Source organism: Rhinatrema bivittatum, chromosome 2 (genome assembly GCF_901001135.1).
Source record: "Rhinatrema bivittatum chromosome 2, aRhiBiv1.1, whole genome shotgun sequence".
NCBI classification, from domain to species: Eukaryota; Metazoa; Chordata; class Amphibia; order Gymnophiona; family Rhinatrematidae; genus Rhinatrema; species Rhinatrema bivittatum.
This window is the reverse complement of record NC_042616.1, coordinates 492,338,446-492,357,405: the sequence shown is the minus strand read 5'-3', so window position 1 is coordinate 492,357,405 and position 18,960 is coordinate 492,338,446. Positions and strand designations below refer to the sequence as shown.

Genomic DNA, 18,960 nt, shown 5'->3' with positions numbered 1-18,960 from the left:
CAAACAGGCCTCTTTTTCAGGATACACATAATGAATTTGCATGTGATATATTTGCATACAATGGAGGCAGTTAATACAAATCTATTTCATGCATATTCATTGTGGATAACTTGTAAACCAGACCTATTTGTGATCTTTTGAGGACTGTAGCTGGTCACCCCTGTGATAAACATTTCTTTATAGAATTAATTCTCAAGCAGTCCTCAGGACACCCCTAGCCCGTCAGGCTTTCATGATATCCACAATGAATGTGCATGAGATAAATCTCATGCACATTCATTGTGGATATCCTCAAAATGTGATTACCTAGGTGTGCAGTGTCCTGAGAAATCCTGTTTTATAGCTATATCTACATTTTGCCTTTAGCTTGCAGGGTGTGCTGTATTCTCATCCTTGTTTTTTCAATATGGCAACAAGTTTTGCAGGTTATTTTTACCAAGCTTTGGGTGCTATTAACTATTGTACCAATAACGAACAGGTTGAAATCTAGAACATTGCTTAATGATCTTCACTGTAGCAAATGTTTTTGTTAATGTACATTATGGAGAGAGAAGATTACTCTTATGGTCCAATCTGTAGACTGCCTTGAATGAATCTGTTGAGACCAAATAAATAAGAATGCATTTAGTTGTCTGGGAAGGAATGAAATCTAGGAGATGAAGTAATCTTAGCAGTTAATGCTGCCAAATAATATACTCACACGAGAAGGCAAAAGATATTTGCTTTAAAGATAAACTCTGAGATTTTTATAAAATCTGGAAGCTCTAATTTTGATTTTTTTTTTCAAAATGTAGCTGTGTTAGATCTGCATCTATGGCCATAAATTCCAGTGTTGATGCTAGGTTCGTGCAGCTAACCATAAATTCTGAGCTGTAGATGCTTTTTATATGAAATGTCTCCAAGTTAATGGCATATTTCTGTGTGTAACCTCACAAATCTTAGAGCTATTAGTACATTCTTAAATAGGTTCATACATACAATAAATACTAGTTTATCCCTAAGTATTATCATAAGCTCCTTGGTTTATTGGTTTACTTCAGAAATGACTATAAATCCAAGCCCTCAGAGGTGCTCTCTCATGAATTGTGAATTATGTTGCCCTGGGGCTAGAGGATAAACTTTCTTCTTACCTTTCAACCTCCCCTCTGTAGTCTGTTAAAGGGTGCACTCCAGAGGTTTTGCTACATACATGTGAATTTGTTTATTATCTCAAAATTATTTAGCCCATTAAGTCTGAAGAATAGGTTTCTCTTTCTTTTTCATTTACTCAAAATTCAGACATAGTCAAACATTCATATAGTGCTTTCAAATTAAACTGGATAATATAAACAATAGGTATTTAATATTGGATACAATTGCATGAATGGATTAGGAGTATGTTTGTAAGTACTTATTCTCGTGTCCATCCACTAAAGTCATAATTTGTGCACTGATAAGAACATTTCGATGCTTGTGAGTTGACCTCAGCAAGATCCTGCATTGTGCAGGGGTCGTCTTCAAGCAATGTTTATTTAAATGTATTTATTTAAAATTCTTTTAACCCACTTGTTCCATGCAGCGTTTCACAGCAGCTTACACAGTATTACGTACATAAATATAAAAACAGAAAAAATTACAATCGTTCACTCCAAATTAAAGTTATTGGCCTGTTCAAATAGATGCGTTTTATAGTGCTTTCAGAAAGGCTTGCTGTAACAAGGCCATATGTACAGACTCTCATAGATTGTTCCACAATCGTGGTCCAGCCACTGAAAATGCTCTGTACTGTGTAATCTCGAGTCTGGCAATTTTTACAGTTAGTACTTCTGAAATAATGTGCACTAAAAATAATAGAAAAAAACACAAAATATTGTTTTATCTATTGTTTCATTTTGAAAATGAAAACGAGCAAACAATTATCTTGACATTGTGTTATGGCTCCGTTGCTGAAGGAGTGTGGTGGACACCCCCTCCGGAGTGGCGCAGGATGGCATGATGGCTGGAGCTTGAGCCTGGGCAGTCCGATGAGGCTAGAGGAAGGCAGGCTGTGCAGGCTAGGATGGAGCTCGGGAACAATGTGCAGGCAGAGCTGAAGCTCAGGAACAGTGTGCAGGCTGGTCTAGAGTTCAGGAATGGAGTACAGGCAAGAGGAAACTGGAACACAGGAAAAGACTGGAGCTGCGTGGAAGGAAGAGTGAACTGGAACACAGGAAAAGACTATAGCTGCGTAGAATAAGAACATAAATTGCCATGCTGGGTCAGACCAAGGGTCCATCAAGCTCAGCATCCTGTTTCCAACAGAGGCCAAACCAGGCAATTACCCAAACACCAAGAAGATCCCATGTTACTGATGCAATTTAGAGCAGTGGCTATTCCCTTAATAAACTTGATTAATAGCAGTCAATGGACTTCTCCAAGAACTTATCCAAACCTTTTTTAAACCCTGCTACACTAACTGCACTAACCAATCCTTTGGCAACAAATTCCAGAGCTTAATTTTGCGTTGAGTGAAAAAGAATTTTCTCTGATTAGTCTTAAATGTGCTAATTGCTAACTTCATGGAATTCCCCGTAGTCCTTCTGTTATCCGAAAGGGTAATTAAGAATGAACTAGAACACAGAAACAGACTGGAGCTGTGTGGAGGTAAGAGTGAACTGGAACAACTGGAACAGAGTGCAGGTAAGCATGGAATTGGAACAGAGCGTAGGGCATGGACAAACTAAGACAGGACAGCACTGGACAGAATAAGGACAACATAGAACATGGAACAGGAAAGCTCAAAGGGAGGGAGGCAGAAAAAGCCCCAAGGGGCCAAGCAGGGAGAGAGTTAGAGAGGCCACAGTGTGGACAAGGCCTGAGGACCAGAGGTCAAGAGTCAGAGAGAGGCCTAGAGTCAGAAAGAGGCCAAGGGAGGCCTCAGGGCAAGGCCAGAAGTCAGGCAAGGCCCAAACAAGGAAGAGACCGGAGGCCCAGAGGCCTCAAGGCAAAGACAAAGGAGACTGAGGTCAGAAGATCCAAATGCAAAAGGAGAAGGCAAGGCAAAACAGAGGTTGAAGGCCTGAAGGCCACGAGCAAAACAAGAAAAGGCTTGATAAAGTCACAAGGCAGACCTGGCTAGAGCAAAGAGCTGAAAGGAACTCGATGCCGAAGCATTGAGGCAGGGGCTAGGCAGAGTTAAGTAATGCTGGAATGTGGGTGTGATGCAGGCAGGTAAGAGGGGCTTGGCCAGATGGGGGGGGTGAGCTCATGCAGGTCCCCTGATGGACTGGAGGCTGTACGACCGGATAAGGCAAGAAACCAAGGATGTGCTAGAGAGTACAGTTCAGAACAGGGTTCACCAGAGTCCTCTGGTGGAGGGGAGGCCTGGAACCATAACATATTCTCTATTTCATTTCAAACATATGCACATCCCTAATTGGTTTGTCTATCACCACAATCATATGTCTCAGGACTGGTAAAGTATGTCAGCTCTTGACCTGCTTATCTGAGCATGAGGCAATTTAGGGTCTTTTAGATACTCCGTTTCTCTTCTACTCTGCAGGAAGTTGCTCAGTTGCTCTTATGCCCATACTAATCCCACTGGCAAGATCTTCAAGTTACATCTGCCATATCTCCTTACAGGCAATCACTGGTGTGATGTTAATTACCTGTGTGCCTTGAGGTGTTAGCCTTGCTTTGCCATGACTGTACAAAGAACATCTAGTGTCTTCTGTTTGTTGCTTCCTTTCAAGTTGACCACAACTCTAACAATGCCATTTCAGCAAGGATATATAAACTGTTGAGATTTGGCAGCTATCATACAGTAATAGGTCAGTTTTCATCTCATGAGTAGAGGATTTCTGTATATAGTAGGCAACTTTACTCAGCACTGCAGTACCACAGGACAAGTAAAGTGGTTCTGACTGTAGCTGGGTACATTCCCTATTTTGAGTTTTCAAGTTTATGGATAATGTTTCAGAGACTAACCTTGCTTCTCATTTTTTCTAAATACATATAAAAAAAACACCATTTCTAAACCAAACTTGGGGGGATCATTTTTCAAATCGTGTTAGGGCCTTATTGCATGCATTAGGGCCCTAATGCCCATGATAATGCATGTGATAAATATCACATTGCGAAATGCGTATGCAATTTTGAAAAATGTATTCAAGTGGGAGAAGTAAATGGAAATCAGGGCTGTTTAATATTGTGTGTGATAACATAATGTATGCTATCATGAGATTTAACTACATTTTTTTCTGAATGTTATGCCTGTGATAGCTGTGTGAAATAGGATTTATTATAACAAATGCTGGTTTGGGAGAGAGAAAGGGAGAGAGGAAGAGGGAGAGAGAGAGTGAGCCTCTATGGAGGCCCTCTAATTTCAGAACTTTTTATCCACTGTAAGAGGGGCATTATGAACTCGGGGTGAGGTTTGTGGGGGTGAGTTGGGTTTTAGGGGGTAGTTTAACATGCACAGTCATATGTACAAACAGCACAGTTATCTTCAGTGAATATTTTATGTGATTTGGAGGGATGGAAGGTGAAAAAAGAGTAGATTTGTAACATGATCTCTACCTAGCTTGATTGCAGCTAGGTAGATAGTGCATCAAGCTAGGGAGAGAGAACATGGTACAAATCTACTCTTTCACCTTCCATCCCTTCAAATCACATAAAACATTCACTGAAGTTAACGGTGCTGTTCGTACATGTGACTGTGCATGTTAAACTGCCCCTCTAAAACCCAACTCGCCCCACAAACCTCACCCTGAGCTACTAGTGCCCCCCTCTTACAGTGGTATAAATAGTTAACTTTTTTTGTGAGCCTTTATGGAGGCTGGCTCTCTCTCTCTCTCTCTCTCTCTCTCTCTCTCTCTCTCTCTCTCTCTCTCTCTCTCTCTCTCTCTCTCTCTTTCTCTTTGTCTTACAACAGAATGAAAGTGCACTGGCATTACTATTTTTCAATATCTGTACAAATGATTCATCTGAATGAATATTGGTTTATTTATGGAAATGGCTTAGCAATGGTGCAACATGAAGGGGATTTCACCCAGATTGACAGTTGCAGAAGCCAGTTTGACTGATTACAATATCATTAATTAATCAATCAAGCAAATCTAAATAAGACACAGTTCACACTCTTCCACCTGTGCAATCACTATGCAAATAATGAGCTAAATATCAACTTGCATGGCTTACATTTGATCACTGTTGAAATACAATATATCTTGATGTTATTACAAGTTTTGTGAGGGGAAATAACAACAGGATGGTATCAATGCCAAAATATGCAATCAGACTTGCAAATAAAACCAAATAATTTTAGAGACTAGAAAGTCAACCAAATAAACTAATATTTTATTATAAAGATTATACATATTACAAATTAGAGCATTAATAAGATTATAGCACATGATTATGTAGAAATATAGATATTTTGAATTCACTATGGATCATTAGAGATAGAGAGGTCAATATTTAAAGTACATTCAGCACTATTTAGCCAGATAAGTGTAACTTCTGTGGCTAGGTAGCAGCTGCTGAATATGCACCTACGTTCAGCAGCATTGCTTCACTATATATGGCTAAAAAGTTAGCTCCATAACTTGTGGCATATAGGGGATGGATCGGGGTAGAGCGAGTCAGCCATACAAGTTATGTGGCTAACTACCGATATTCGGTCTTAGCTGCATAAGTTAAATGTATGTGCATAAGTAGCCTCTACTAGTATATTCCATATTTTATATTCCATATTTATAGGGGCCAGACTGAAGAACCAGGAAGGTCTCGCTGATCTGGAAAAGGACTGGGCAAATTGGTGGACTAATTGGTAAACTAGTCAATTTAATTTATGTGCCCATGTTTTAAGATTGGCCACATATGCACGTAATATGGGACTTGCATAAGTTCTTCTTTACTTTCGTGTATAAAATATATGCCCATATATTTTTAAAATAGGTAGGAAAAGTACTATATACATAGTAAGCATACAGATATGCTTACTATGTATATCAATGCATTGATATACATAGTAAGCATATCTGTGGGATAGAGATCCACGTATAAAATGAGCATATATCATACACGTGATAAAATACTTGCTTATATATTCTCACAACCATATAGGCATATATATGCTACTGTGCACATTTGTTTGAAAGTTATCTTCCCTATATAGATTTTCTATGTGGATGCTGAAGGAAAGTGTGAGATCTAGGGTCACTTCAAGATATGCTGGATTTGCAGAGTAACCAAATGTAATCCATTCCATTATATATGTTTGCCAGATTAGGCATGAATTCTGTATGTGATGTGCTCCATAGCCTCATGGTATGTATTTACTTGCAGTGCATTCTACCATTTTCACAAACTGTTTGTAGTTTTCTGGGTTAGGTTGTGCATCTATCACCACTTTATCGGGGTATGCTGAAAAATTCTGCCAGTTGGATGTTATAAAGTTTAAATGTTGGTGAAATGGTGCCCTTTGGTGTTATATCTGGATGGACTTGGATCATGGTATGGCAGTATTGGGAGTGTGGGATTGAATCCTTTACCATCGTGCAGCTTCAGTGCCACAATATTTTTGCTGACAACAATGATGTTAGGTTTATAGCCTCATTTAAAGCATCCACTGTTGAAGGAGGCCATGAATCAGCCTCAGTTAGTTTGTTTCTGCCCAAGTTTCTACCAGTTCTCTATATTTCCCCAATTTTTAATATGACAGTTAAAGTCACCAATAACTATTTAATTGGGTCATTTATCATTTTGCGTTAGGGCCTTATCGCGTGCGATAACACCGTAATGCACGCAATAAATAACACAACTGAAAGACATATGCAAATTAAACATTGAGTATTCGATTGAGAGGAGTTTGGGCGGAGTAAATGGAAATGAGAGTCTGCTAGCGCGGAGTGCGATAGAGGAACGCACACTATCGTGGGATTTAATGCTGGAAATAGCTACACCTTTGTTTTTTTTTGCGATACGGTGAAAAAACTATCGTGCTCCCATGGCTGATATCGAGATCGCGAGTATTATCACAGCTTGATAAAAAGAAATTATAACAGACAAACCTACCAGGCCTTCCTGCCCCAATAAAAACACCTGTTCTTACCTGGCCTAGCTTCTTAAAGCCAAACTTGCCAAGTCTGTGGCAAGTTTAATTGTTGGGAGATACTGGATGCTTCGAAAGGTTCACCGCAGACAAAAAGCGGAACAAGAACAACCTCAAGAACAGGCAAGGGCAGTTCCAAGCCCTGCTAGGGAAGTCCCTGCACTGGAGGCAGAGCCACTGGCCCCGCAGGGTTGAGGCCTAGGGCAGTGCCTGGCAGGCAGGCGGCCACAGCAGAGGAGATGCAGGGAGCGCATCTTTCCTCCACAAATCCTTGCTGGGCATGGCAGAGGATTATGTGGTTAGCAGGTATCGCCTCAGCTCTTGGTCTATCCTGGAATTATATGAAGAAATCTGAGGGGATTTGGTTCCGGTCACACAAAATTCCCACGCTGTGCCTGGCCTCACCAAACTGTTGGCCACCCTGCATTTCATGGCAACAGGTTCCTTCCAAACAACAATAGGCGTGATGGGGGGAATGTCCCAAACCACTTTTTCACGCTGTCTGGACCAGGTCATAACAGCTGTCTCTGACCGCATTAATCGCTACATAGCATTTCCTCGGGACTTGACGGACTTTAGGAGATGCTTTTATGCCTTCGCAAACTTTCTCAATGTCCTGAGAGCTATTGATTGCACTCATGTGGCCATCATTCCACCCCGTGACAGGAAGGAGATGGACCACAACACAAAGCTCTTCCACTCCATCAATGTGCAAGTGGTCTGTGACGCTCAAATGCGCATCCTCGACATGATGGCCAGGTACCCGGGAGCCACGCATGATTCCTTTATACTTAGGCAATTGGGCCTGTGTGAAAATTTTGAGGATGGCCTATACGGTGACAGTTGGCCCATAGGTAAGGGAAGGCTTCTTTCTATATTCCATCTCTGGTTATGTGTTTGTGGCAAACAGCACAGACATGAGGGATGGCTGAGAGGAAAAGCATTGCAGTCATGACAAGTGCCTTATAGAGGGCCTGGCTTTTTCTCCACATGCTGCAGAGACCTGCTAATCTTGTGACGGCAAACAATGCACCAGCCCTAAAGCGTGGGGTGTGAGCAGGCACTGTACACTTTCAACGTGTTCATTTTCAAAATGGCCCCGTTCCTATCCTCCCATTGGGCGCTATTTAAATCTCACCGGTTAATGACAAGCTTGAAGTATCCACACTGCTGATACTGCACAATCATGTGTGGTTGGTTAGTGATGCGTCATCTAGATTGTCGGCCACAGTTTATCTTGAGCCTCACACACCTCAACCAGAAGCAGTGTCCTGTGCATGTTGGTGGCCTGGCATATTCCCTATGTCGAGCCTCACAAATTGGTTTCTATGGAGGACATACTGCAGAGTCAGCAGGGACACTCACAATCACACCATGAGGTATCGTTTTTTCAGCTAACACAGATGTGACAGCTCTTATGTATTGCTTCAAGGTTGGAAGCCTGCTACACACCAGTAGCCTTAGCTCGGTTGCGAGAGCCTGGAACGCAATTGTTGGGATACCCAGATGTGATTTAGTAATCCAGAAGAGCTGAGCTACTTTTAGCTACTGCTATCCTGCACATATACTGGCCCAAAATAATGTGACATGCACTTAGGCTAGGGAAAGGTACAGACTAACTTATACAGTCTTATAGGATGCTATGGTTTGCAAGCCAGATTTTGCAAGTGACAATGCTATGATTGATGGCTTAAATCTGTCTTTGCCGCAGGAGATTCTGGGTACGGTTGCAAGACCTGGCTTCTCACCCCATTGCCATTCCCAACACGCAGGCAGAAATGAAATACAACAAGGCATTATGTGCTACCCGCTGTTTCATCAAATGCACCTTCAAGTTCTCAAAAGTCACTTTCACTGTTTGGATAAAACGGGTGGAGCTTTAATGTATGCCCCACCAAAAGCTGGAGATTTAGTGCTGCTCTGCTGTGTCTTCCATAATCGCGCTCTATGCCATGGACTACGAATGGACATACTTCTGGATCTCCCCCTGGATCCCCCAATGTGTCCCAGCACGAGCCCAGAACACCATGCTGAGTGGCAGCCAGCTTCGCTAAAACCTTATACTACACTACTTTGCTTGATAGGCCAGTAGACTGTTATCTGCTGCTCTCCTTAGTATCATCTTTCTTTCTTTCTCTGCTTCTCTGTCTGGGTCTCTGTGTAACAGAAAACACGTATGCCTACTCTGGATTCGTCTTGACAATGGAGTGGTACAGTGTTTTGGAAAAACAGTTGGGCAAGTAAAGATGACATTAAATACATGTGGCTGCCATAATGTGTTTTGCCTCATAGTGACACTAAAAGAGGCATGTGTGGCACGTGAGTTTATGAATGATTGCCAACACAGAGTTCATAGTTTGGCCTAGCTAGTACTGTGTGGTAGGGATGTGAATCATGTGCCCAATCGTCTTAACGATCGGGTTCGGCTAGAGGGAGAAAAAAATCTGATCGGTGGTGATGTGAATCGGAATCGGTTCCGATTCACATCGTTAATTTTTTTTAGTGAGGCCCGACCCTTTAAAATTGACCCCTTACCTTCCCCCACCCTGCCATTTTGGCTGCCACTCAAAAATGTCACCGATGGCCCGATAAAAAAAAACCCACCTGACCCTTTAAAAATGACCCCTTAGCTTCCCCCACCCTCCCGATCCCCCCAAAACATTTTAAAATTACCTGGTGGTCCAGTGGTGGTCCCGGGAGAAATCTCCCGTTCTCGGGCCGTCGGCTGCCATTCATGAAGATGGCGCCGATGGCTCTTTGCCCTTACCATGTGACAGAGTATCCGTGCCATTGGGTGGCCCCTGTCACATGGTAGGAGCACTGGCTGACCGGCGCCCGAGAACAGGAGATCGCTCCCGGGACCACCACTGGACCACCAGGTAATTTTTAAATGTTTTGGGGGGATCAGGAGGGTGGGGAAAGCTAAGGGGGCGCTTTTAAAGGGTCGGGTGGGTTTTTTTTTTATCGGGCCATCGGCACCATTTTTATGAGTGGCAGCCGATGGCCCGAGAGCGGGAGATTGATCCCGGGGCTTCCACTGGACCACCAGGTACATGTAAAAAGTTTTGGGGGGGTTTGGGAGGGTGGGGGAAGGTAAGGGATTAGTTTTAAAGGGTCAGGGTGGGTTTAGGGGTTGTTTTGGTGGGCCGGTTTTCCCACCCTCCCCCCAAATAACTCCCTTTAGTGGACACTATCCCAATTAACGATTTTTTCACGATAAATCGGGGGAATTTCTATTGTATCGCACTCTTTAACGATTTTTGACGATTTAAAAAATATCGGACGATATTTTAAATCGTCAAAAAACGATTCACATCCCTATTATAAATGTATAATTTAATTGTGTGTGTCTATAGAGGATGTGGGAGTGGGGAAGGCCTGGGTGCAAGGCTGTATGGTTTGCCTAGGGTACCTCCTACCCTTCCCTTGACCATGGGTTCCATGGGTGGGGGAGGCGGCTGTCAGTTTTTAAAAATATAGATTGCTGAAGGGAGCTGAGCTTTTTCTGACGGACCCAGGACAGAGACTGAATGAATCAGGGCGGGGTGGGGGCAGCACAGTAATTGTTCACACAGAGCAGCAAAAAAGCCAGCACTGGCCTTGCTAGTTCCTGAAGACGAGCAGGTTGCAAGACCTGTGACTTACTACACAACTATGGAGGTCCAGCTTTGAGGGAATCAACTGGGTACTGCAAAATGTATCATGCAGTTTGTGATATTTGAGCTTGTTTCAGAAATACTGCCCAAGGAGGACAAATGTTGAGGAAGTGGAGCATAATTTTACGCACATGTATTACATTGGTTCTCAAGAATTAATCGAGTGCATCACTGAACCATTGGCTCTGTAACTGGCTATGAACTTTTCAGGAGTGTTTTGCCCGGGACGGATTTAGGATTTTGCTGCCCAAAGGCACTTTTGATGCTTTTAACCGCCACCTCTTCTAAGAGTCTATTATAGGGTATCAGAGGGCTGTGTTCTGCTTAATGAGATTCAGCAGAATTGGAAGGCATTAAATCTTAGCCAGGCCAATGTCCCTAAATGTTTACTGCCTTAAGGACAGGCAATGGGTGACTACTGACAAAGCCAGGGCTGTTTGTTGCAATAATAAGGGAAAGTTTAAAGCACATTCCAGAGCCCAATATCCGTATTGGAACACATTGTACACACCGAGGTGTACCAAGAAACAACCTAGAGATAACCCCCAAAGCTTCCAGCAATAAATGTTTATGTAACTAGTCCATAAAAAAGTGCTATGGCACCAGGGAGATGGTAACTCACGGAGAGTAGGGCGACCAATTACATATACACATGAAAATCAGGAAATGCTGAGAGTAAAATTTTAATTCAGTCCTGAAGAAAATCTGCAATCAATAGTGCAATAATAAGTTCCATTCTGCACGCTGTGCCCAGCTGCAGACATTTTAGGCCCTTGGCTTAAAAGGCACTACGGGCAGGCACAAAAGCAAGAGAAAAGCTTTCCAAGGCAAGGAGCCTCTGTCTTTATAGTTCTGGGCTCCACAGTAAAACCGGTCCTGCTTGGGCCATCCTCACAGCTTCCTTGGGTGCAGTAAATCCATGCCCTTGTCATTTCATCCAGCGTGCAGGGAAAGACTGTCCAGTGCTAAGAACCTGCAGACTGCACCCTTGTTTATTTAGCATATAAGATCCCATTCTTCCCTCTCCCCTCTCTCGGATGGAATCAAGCAAATCCCCTTGTTCACACTGTCAGTCCAGGAATATCCCACAGAGCTAAGAAGCCATTTGTAAAAAAAAAAAAAAATGTCAGTCAGTGAGTTTTGTTGAAAGGATGTGCGTTTACAGAGAGCCTCAATTCTTTCCTACGATCTCAGGAAAGACTTGCTTGTCTTTTGTTTTGCTTCTAAACAGATATGTTAAAGACGCAGCCTTCTTCTTGAGGAGGACTACTTTGATAATGTATCTCTAGGTTATATGGTTTTGCAAGTGATGGTTCTCTTAAATTACATCATTATTGATCAAAGTATTTGTCTTAATATATATATATTGATAACCTACCAGCCCAGCGCTAATTGTTCATTTGTTCCAGGGACTTAGACAGCACCGGGATACATACACAGCAATAAATTGTCTTTCTCCCTAGTATATATAGACACAGACAAATCAATAATTATGCCTTTCATTAATTTCTCACTGTTATAGTTTTATTTAATGTATTTTTAGTGAATTTTAATCACCATTTTTCTTGCTTTACTGTAAAAGATGGGCACATGTAGCCAAAAGCTACTTTTCTAAATGATAAAAGCTTATAAGATTATGAGTTTACACAGATGCAAAATTACTTTTCTTCAGTTTACTTAGTAGTTTGACCAGATGTCAAAATGTGAGATTCTTTGGCTGGTAGTTTAGAAGGGAGAGTGCAACTTTTTTTCTTCCTCTGGTAGGGGATTGGGTGAGAGAGAGAGAGAACACAAGGAGAAAAAGTGGTAGAAGGAGTAGAGGAGAGTGCATATGGGGAAAAATATGGAATACAAGGAGAGAGAGAAAAGGGCAAAATTGGCAGATGGTGGGTAGAGAAAAGAGGCGAGAGGGGAAAAAAGAGAACAAGGATTCTAACAGGACGGAAGATCAAGACAATATAAAGATACATGCAAAAGGGAAAAGAAATACAAGAATAATAAGAAATGAGACAAAAACAGGCAGGAAAGAGGGAGGAAAATATGATGCAGCAACATTCTGAGGAAAAAAGACAAAATAAGAGAAGCAATGATTGGTAGGAAAAAATAGACAGTGAACAACAGGGCTAGGGATAAAAGTAAACAGAGCAATAAAATAAAGTACGGGATACAAGACAACTCAGTGAAGAAAAATACAGAAAGAAAGGATATTAGGAAAACCCAAGGAAGAAAGTACAAGACCAAAAAGATCTGGGGAAATGGAGAAAATGTGAATATGAGTGGAAAAAGTGTTTTTAAACTAAAAAACAATTTTAAGACTGATGCATTAAACTACAATTGACTTCTGCTGGTGTCTTATACTGCAAGAAGATTTGCCTGTGATACCCGGCCATCTACAGAATATGTACATTTCATGTGCAGTAAAGTCCATGCAACATTGCAGACTTTATTGCAAAATCACTCCACCTCCCTGGGATATAGTTACATTTCACAGAAAATCACTGTATGGTGATTTGTGTTTGTTTGTCCTGGATCTTACTGTTGCTGTTTAGTTTTGTTTTATTGTAACTAAATTATTTTTGTATTTTAAATTGTAAATTCAACTGGCCATTTTCTAATGAGTATAAGGCATGAGAGTTGTGTATTAGGGGTTTATTGTTTTTTATTGCTTTGAATTATGAATTGCTATGGATTGTATTGCCATATTTAAGAACTGATTGTTAGTATGCTGTATATTATATACTTATTTTTATATACATATATTTATACATATATACATATAATGTATTTATACATTATATACATATTTTTAATATGTTGTAAGCTTCTTTTGGTGTGCTCCTTTGGGACCAAGGATGCAAGATATAAGTGTAAACATAAGTAAGAGAACATACACATTTCCAGATTAAAACTATTTAACATTGATACAATTTTATTTTATATTTCCATTTTCATTTTCAACTTATTTATCCAAAATCTTTATGAGCTGCACAAGAAAAATCAAGCAATTGAACAAAAAGTATATAAAATAGGACAGGAGACCATATGGGATCTGCTAATGTGAGGGAAGAACTGTCCAAGAGGGCTTCACATTAACCCCCAAGGATCCACAGCATCCCAGACCCACCTCTGGAAGGCAAAGGGATGGGCTCAGAATCAGGCCCAGACATGCCTGGCTCAAAGTCAGGGACATCTGCAATTAAAGTCCCTAGAACAGCTGGATCACCTGGAGCTGGATCTGGAGTCACTAACATGACATGAGTAAGAACTGAAATCGGAGAGACAATTGGAACTAGTCCCTGTGATGTGTGAACTGGTGTTAGAATCGACTGGAACTGGAGCCTCAGGTATAGGAATTGGAGTCCGAGAATGGACAGGAATCGGACCATATGGTGCAAGAACTGGAGTCAGAGAGTCGACTGGAACTGGACTCTCCAGTGTGGGATTTGGTACTGGAATCTCTGGAATGGGATCTGGAGTCTCTGAGATAAATGGAGCTGGAGTTGGAGCTGGAGTTGCTAATAGTGGAGTTACTGGAACAACTGAACCCAGACTCCCCAGGGCAGGAACTGGAGTCACTGAGACAATGCCTGGAGCCAGATTTTTTGGTACAGGAACTAAGTTGCCAAGGCAATGACTGGAGCTAGATTCATTGATACAGGAATATGAGTTACTGAGATAGCCAGAGCCTGATTCACTTGTGCAGAAACAGGAGCAGGAGCTGTATGGACAGATGAATTCACCAATGCAAGAGCTGGAGCTGGAGTGTGCAGACCATTGGTGCTAGATTCACTGGTGCAAGGGCTGAAGCTGGAGCTGTACAAACAGATGGTGCAGAATTCGCTAGTGCATGGACTGGATTTGCTGGGTCTGGAATGGCTAGGAACAGAGTTAGAATCATTGGGATAGCTGGCCCTGGAATGTCCCAAAGCAGAATTGCTGAAACTTCTGGAGCTGGATTCATTGGTGCGTGAACTGGATTCATCAGTGCAAGGACAGGATTTGGCATTTCCACATTTAACATAAAACGTAATCTACAGTGCCAAAAGTGCCCAACAAATCTAGCTGGCTGAGTGGCAGCTGGTACAGAATTAGTTGTATTTGAATCAGGGCGCTGACAAGCCACACAAACTATAGCAATGTTGCTCACAAAGCAGAAATCACAAACCCATTCTCCTGATTTCATACCGTAGTAAACTGAAATCTGAAGCCAGAGCTCCCAATAGCAGAGTAATTCTTACTAGATTCTTTCAAGCTGAAAAACTTTGACATGACTGTAACCCTTACTGGGGGAAGTAAGTCCCAGGGGCACACAAACATATTTGTTTTCTTCAGGATGCTCCGGCTAGCAATTAAGTCCCATGCTTGACTCTCTATCCCATGGCGGATTCTTTTTATGGGATGAAGGGTCTTGTTTATGGTCTGGACCATGGTGCCTTGCTTTCAGTATGTATAGATGGCAGCTGCATCCCAAGGGATGAGATGTTGGAATAAATCAGACAGAACCAGGTTCTGGGTGGTAAAATAAAATTAACTGATTTGGCAACTATTAAATAGAAGTTCATTTGTCCATAATGCTGAAGTTGCATCTGACTGCTGGTACATGTGTGTTTCTCTGTAGGTAGGAGTCCTTTTGTTTCAGGCATTTGGGTAGAGCTCGCATGGTAATTTTAAATGAGCAAAGTTCACCCAGCAGCTAACCGAGAATCCTATTGGAGGGGTCCCCTGCATTCACAGCAAAACAATCCTACCTGACTCCATATCTTCCTGGACAGCCAGCCCGTCCTGATCCCATGAATGTGGAGATACGATTGCAGTCTCCCAGTCTTGCTCTTTCTCCTTAGTTGTTGTTATTGAGTACTTCTCTGTGAAGAAAAATAAAAAAGGGATCAGGCTTCCTCAGTTCTGCATGCCAGTGGGAAGAGTGAATCAGAAAAAAATCATCCCCACATAGCCATTGTCCAAAAAATACTTCTGAACAGTAAAGCTGGATACATCTTCAGCCATTACTGCTTCTCTCAGCAGGATCTGTTACTGGTGCTTGCCTCACCTAGGGTACAGAGTGGGCTCACAAGTCTTCAGTCCTCTGGGTAAGAGCCCTTTTGCCCCAAAAGAGAATCTGTCATAAAAATCTTTCTCTCTCTCTCTCTGTGTAATTGATATGAAAAGTACTCTCTGGCAGAAAGTGTTCAATGAGGTATCGCTTCAAACTGAAAGTGCAGAGTGAGGATGGGAGGCCTTACCAGAGAGTAAAACCAAAACATCCTCATTGTTCAGAGGCTCTCTAAAACTGATCACACTGAGCTCTAAAATGGTTGGGCTAAATAGGGTGAATTGTCCAACCATAGCCCTTCAGATTGGGAGGGGCTGAGGGTGATGAAAGGTCCATGATATTAGAGTTCTCTACAGGGACCTAGTGACATTTAGAGGTCAACCTGTAGGGATGCCACATGACAAATACCTGGACAGGTACAGGAGGGAATCCACACATTGTGGAGTCCCTTTGGCCATAGCTTGATGTGACAGTGTAGTCTACTGGAGGTATAATTCCCAAAAACAAGAGCCGGTGGTGCACAGATAAGGTAAGACTGGTAGGTTCTAACTAGAGCAAAGACAGGAATCTTCTGCTTGAGATGGCCACTTTCTCCTTGATTGAGGAGAAATTGGATTGAGACCTCAGGTGCTGGTAGCTGACAGAACTTGGACAGGAACAACAAGAAATAGGCACACTCTAAGGCAAACTAGAACCCATACCTGGAAACATGAAGGTACTAGGGATGTGAATCATTTTTCTGACGGATGAAAATATCGTACAAGATTTTCTCATCCATCAAGTATCAGGGGGTCCTCGAAAGCGATAGGAAAACCCCACGAAAATTTTGTGCGCTTTTCTTATCGTTTGGGGGGGGGGGAGAAAGGGCACACAGAAAAAAACCCTAAACCCACCCCGACCCTTTAAATCTAATTATTTAGAATCCCCCACCCTCCCGACCCCCCAAACTTTCCTAAAGTACCTGGTGGTCCAGCGGGGGTCCCGGGAGCGATCTCCCACTCTCAGGCCGATGGCTGCCAGTAAACAAAATGGCACCAATGGCCCTTTGCCCTTACCATGTGATGGCCGTCCATTGCTCCTACCATGTGACAGGGGCTGGCCAATGGCACCGATAGCCCCTGTCACATGGTAAGGGCAAAGGGCCATCGACGCCATCTTGTTTATTGGCAGCCGACAGCCTGAGAGTGGGAGATCGTTCATATTATCTATGAGCATTTTTGGTGTACATATCAAAGATAGAAAGAACTTTTCAAAAGTCAAAGACTTTATGAAAGTGCAGTTCGTACTCTACAAGGTAAATCCTGTTATCTGTTTCAGGTCGATATCCACAGCAAAGCAAAGGCACTTACATCGCAATCCCTTTGGTGGAAGAACTGGAAAATGGAAAATGGGGGGCTAAGATCACACGGAATCTGAGCAACTCTGTTAACCTGTCTATAATGTCTTCGTCAGACTGCATTGTGGGAAAATATCGCATGTACATTGCTGTTTTGACACCCTTTGGCATCCGTAGAACAAACAGAAACTCTGAGACAGATACCTACTTTCTATTTAATCCATGGTCCAAAGGTAAGGCGCATGTAGTATGTTTATATTTCTATTGGATCTTTTAGATTTCAGTTAAGATTTGTGTCTAAGGGGGTCATATATCAAAGTGTTATATGGCATATTCGCATGCATTAAGGTGTTTTCGCATGTGAAAAATACATTTAACAATGCCATAATGCATATTAGGAAAAGGGGAAGAGTTTGGGGCCAAGTGAGCTGGCTTTGTAATGCCATGTCACATGGCTTTTAACTACACCTTTTTCATTAAGCTGTGTGATACAGCTTTATGATGTTTTTGCAAATAGCATCTTAAGGTGCTAGAGAGCCAGCCATCAGGGCTCTCATGAGAGAGAGAGAGAGAACCTAGCTATAAGGGTCTCATAGTAGTTAGGTATTTCTACCTCTATATGAGGCCCACCTAGGCGTGTAGGGGTTAGGGGCCACTTTGACATTCAAAGTGAGACGTACGAACAGAACAGTGCTCTCTTGTGAAGATTTGCTGACCTTCGGATTGAGAAAATCAACCAAAGATGAGATTTGTGCAATGTTTTCTCAACCTAGCTTGATGTTACCCAGTTAGAGAGCCCATCAAGCTAGGTTGAGAGAACACTGCACAAATCTCATCTTTGGTTGAATTACCTCACTCCAAAGGTCAGCAAATCTTCACAAGAGAGCACTGTTCTGTTCGTACGTCTCACTTTAAATGTCAAAGTGGCCCCTAACCCCTACACTCCTACCTAAAGCTCACCTCTAGTAACTAGGTGGGCCTCATACAGAGGTATAAATACCTAACTACTATGCAAACCTTATAGTTAGGTTCTCTCTCCCTCTCTCCCCCTCTCTCTTGGAAATACAATTCTGGCACTAATCACAAAAAAGTTATTGCAGTTTACACTAATACCTAGCTAAGATATCACACTTTGCAATAAACTGCCTATTACCATAAAACACATGCCTTTTCCTATTACATGTGATATTTAATGCATTTTGATAAATCCAGGCCTAAGTTAGCTACATTTTAAACACTACAATTGTTATCATGTTTTCAAACCCTCCAAATGTGGATTTGCTAAGTTTGATAAGTAAAATTTCAGTCTTTTTTTTTTTCTCTTATTTTTTCATCCTGCATTTTCTCCATTCTGGTTGTCTTTTCAGTCCTTCTTGGAATGAACACAGCCCCACATACTGACCATTCCTGCACTATACAGAGGCAGTGCTTGTAATTCCTGGGAGGGGAGAGAGGGGGGAGACTGATTCAGGAGCCACTCACTTGGTGACTTCTGCCAATGGATTTAGAGAAGCAAGAGGGCAGTCCCAGACTGCTCTCTTGCCATCTCAGATATCTCTTGCCACCTCCGTCACAGGACACCACTGGGACTCCAGAGTGATGTAAAGGAGGTGAGCAATGCCTTCATATGCAGCCCTCTTTAAGGCTGCATATGAAGGCATCCAAAAGGGCGGGATGATTGCTGAGGGTCAAGAACCTTGTGACAACTGGTAAAATAAGAGGAGTTGAGTTGGGTTATCTGAAGGACAAAGGTGCTAAACTGTGGACATGAATTTAAAAAAAATAAATAAGGTTAATTTTTGTACATGTTTACAAAAGAAAATATCTATACTCATAGACAATATTC

The 18,960-nt window shown here is 42.1% G+C and overlaps 1 protein-coding gene and 1 long non-coding RNA gene across 3 annotated transcripts in view; one reads left to right on the top strand and one right to left on the bottom strand.

The window, feature by feature from the left end:
- The window catches only part of F13A1 (coagulation factor XIII A chain), a 274,594-nt gene that overhangs the window by 60,312 nt on the left and 195,322 nt on the right, over window positions 1-18,960 (top strand). For both annotated transcript variants that reach the window (XM_029590598.1, XM_029590599.1), the window contains exon 4: window positions 17,096-17,347. In XM_029590598.1, coding sequence (XP_029446458.1) covers window positions 17,096-17,347 — 252 coding nt within the window. The remainder of the gene's footprint in view (window positions 1-17,095; window positions 17,348-18,960) is intronic.
- The window catches only part of LOC115085051, a 56,674-nt gene continuing 49,146 nt past the window's right edge, over window positions 11,433-18,960 (bottom strand). Inside the window, exons 3-4 of the long non-coding RNA XR_003854699.1 lie at window positions 15,477-15,590; window positions 11,433-11,821 (exon numbers count right to left, since the gene is read on the bottom strand). This is a non-coding gene — a long non-coding RNA (uncharacterized LOC115085051). The remainder of the gene's footprint in view (window positions 11,822-15,476; window positions 15,591-18,960) is intronic.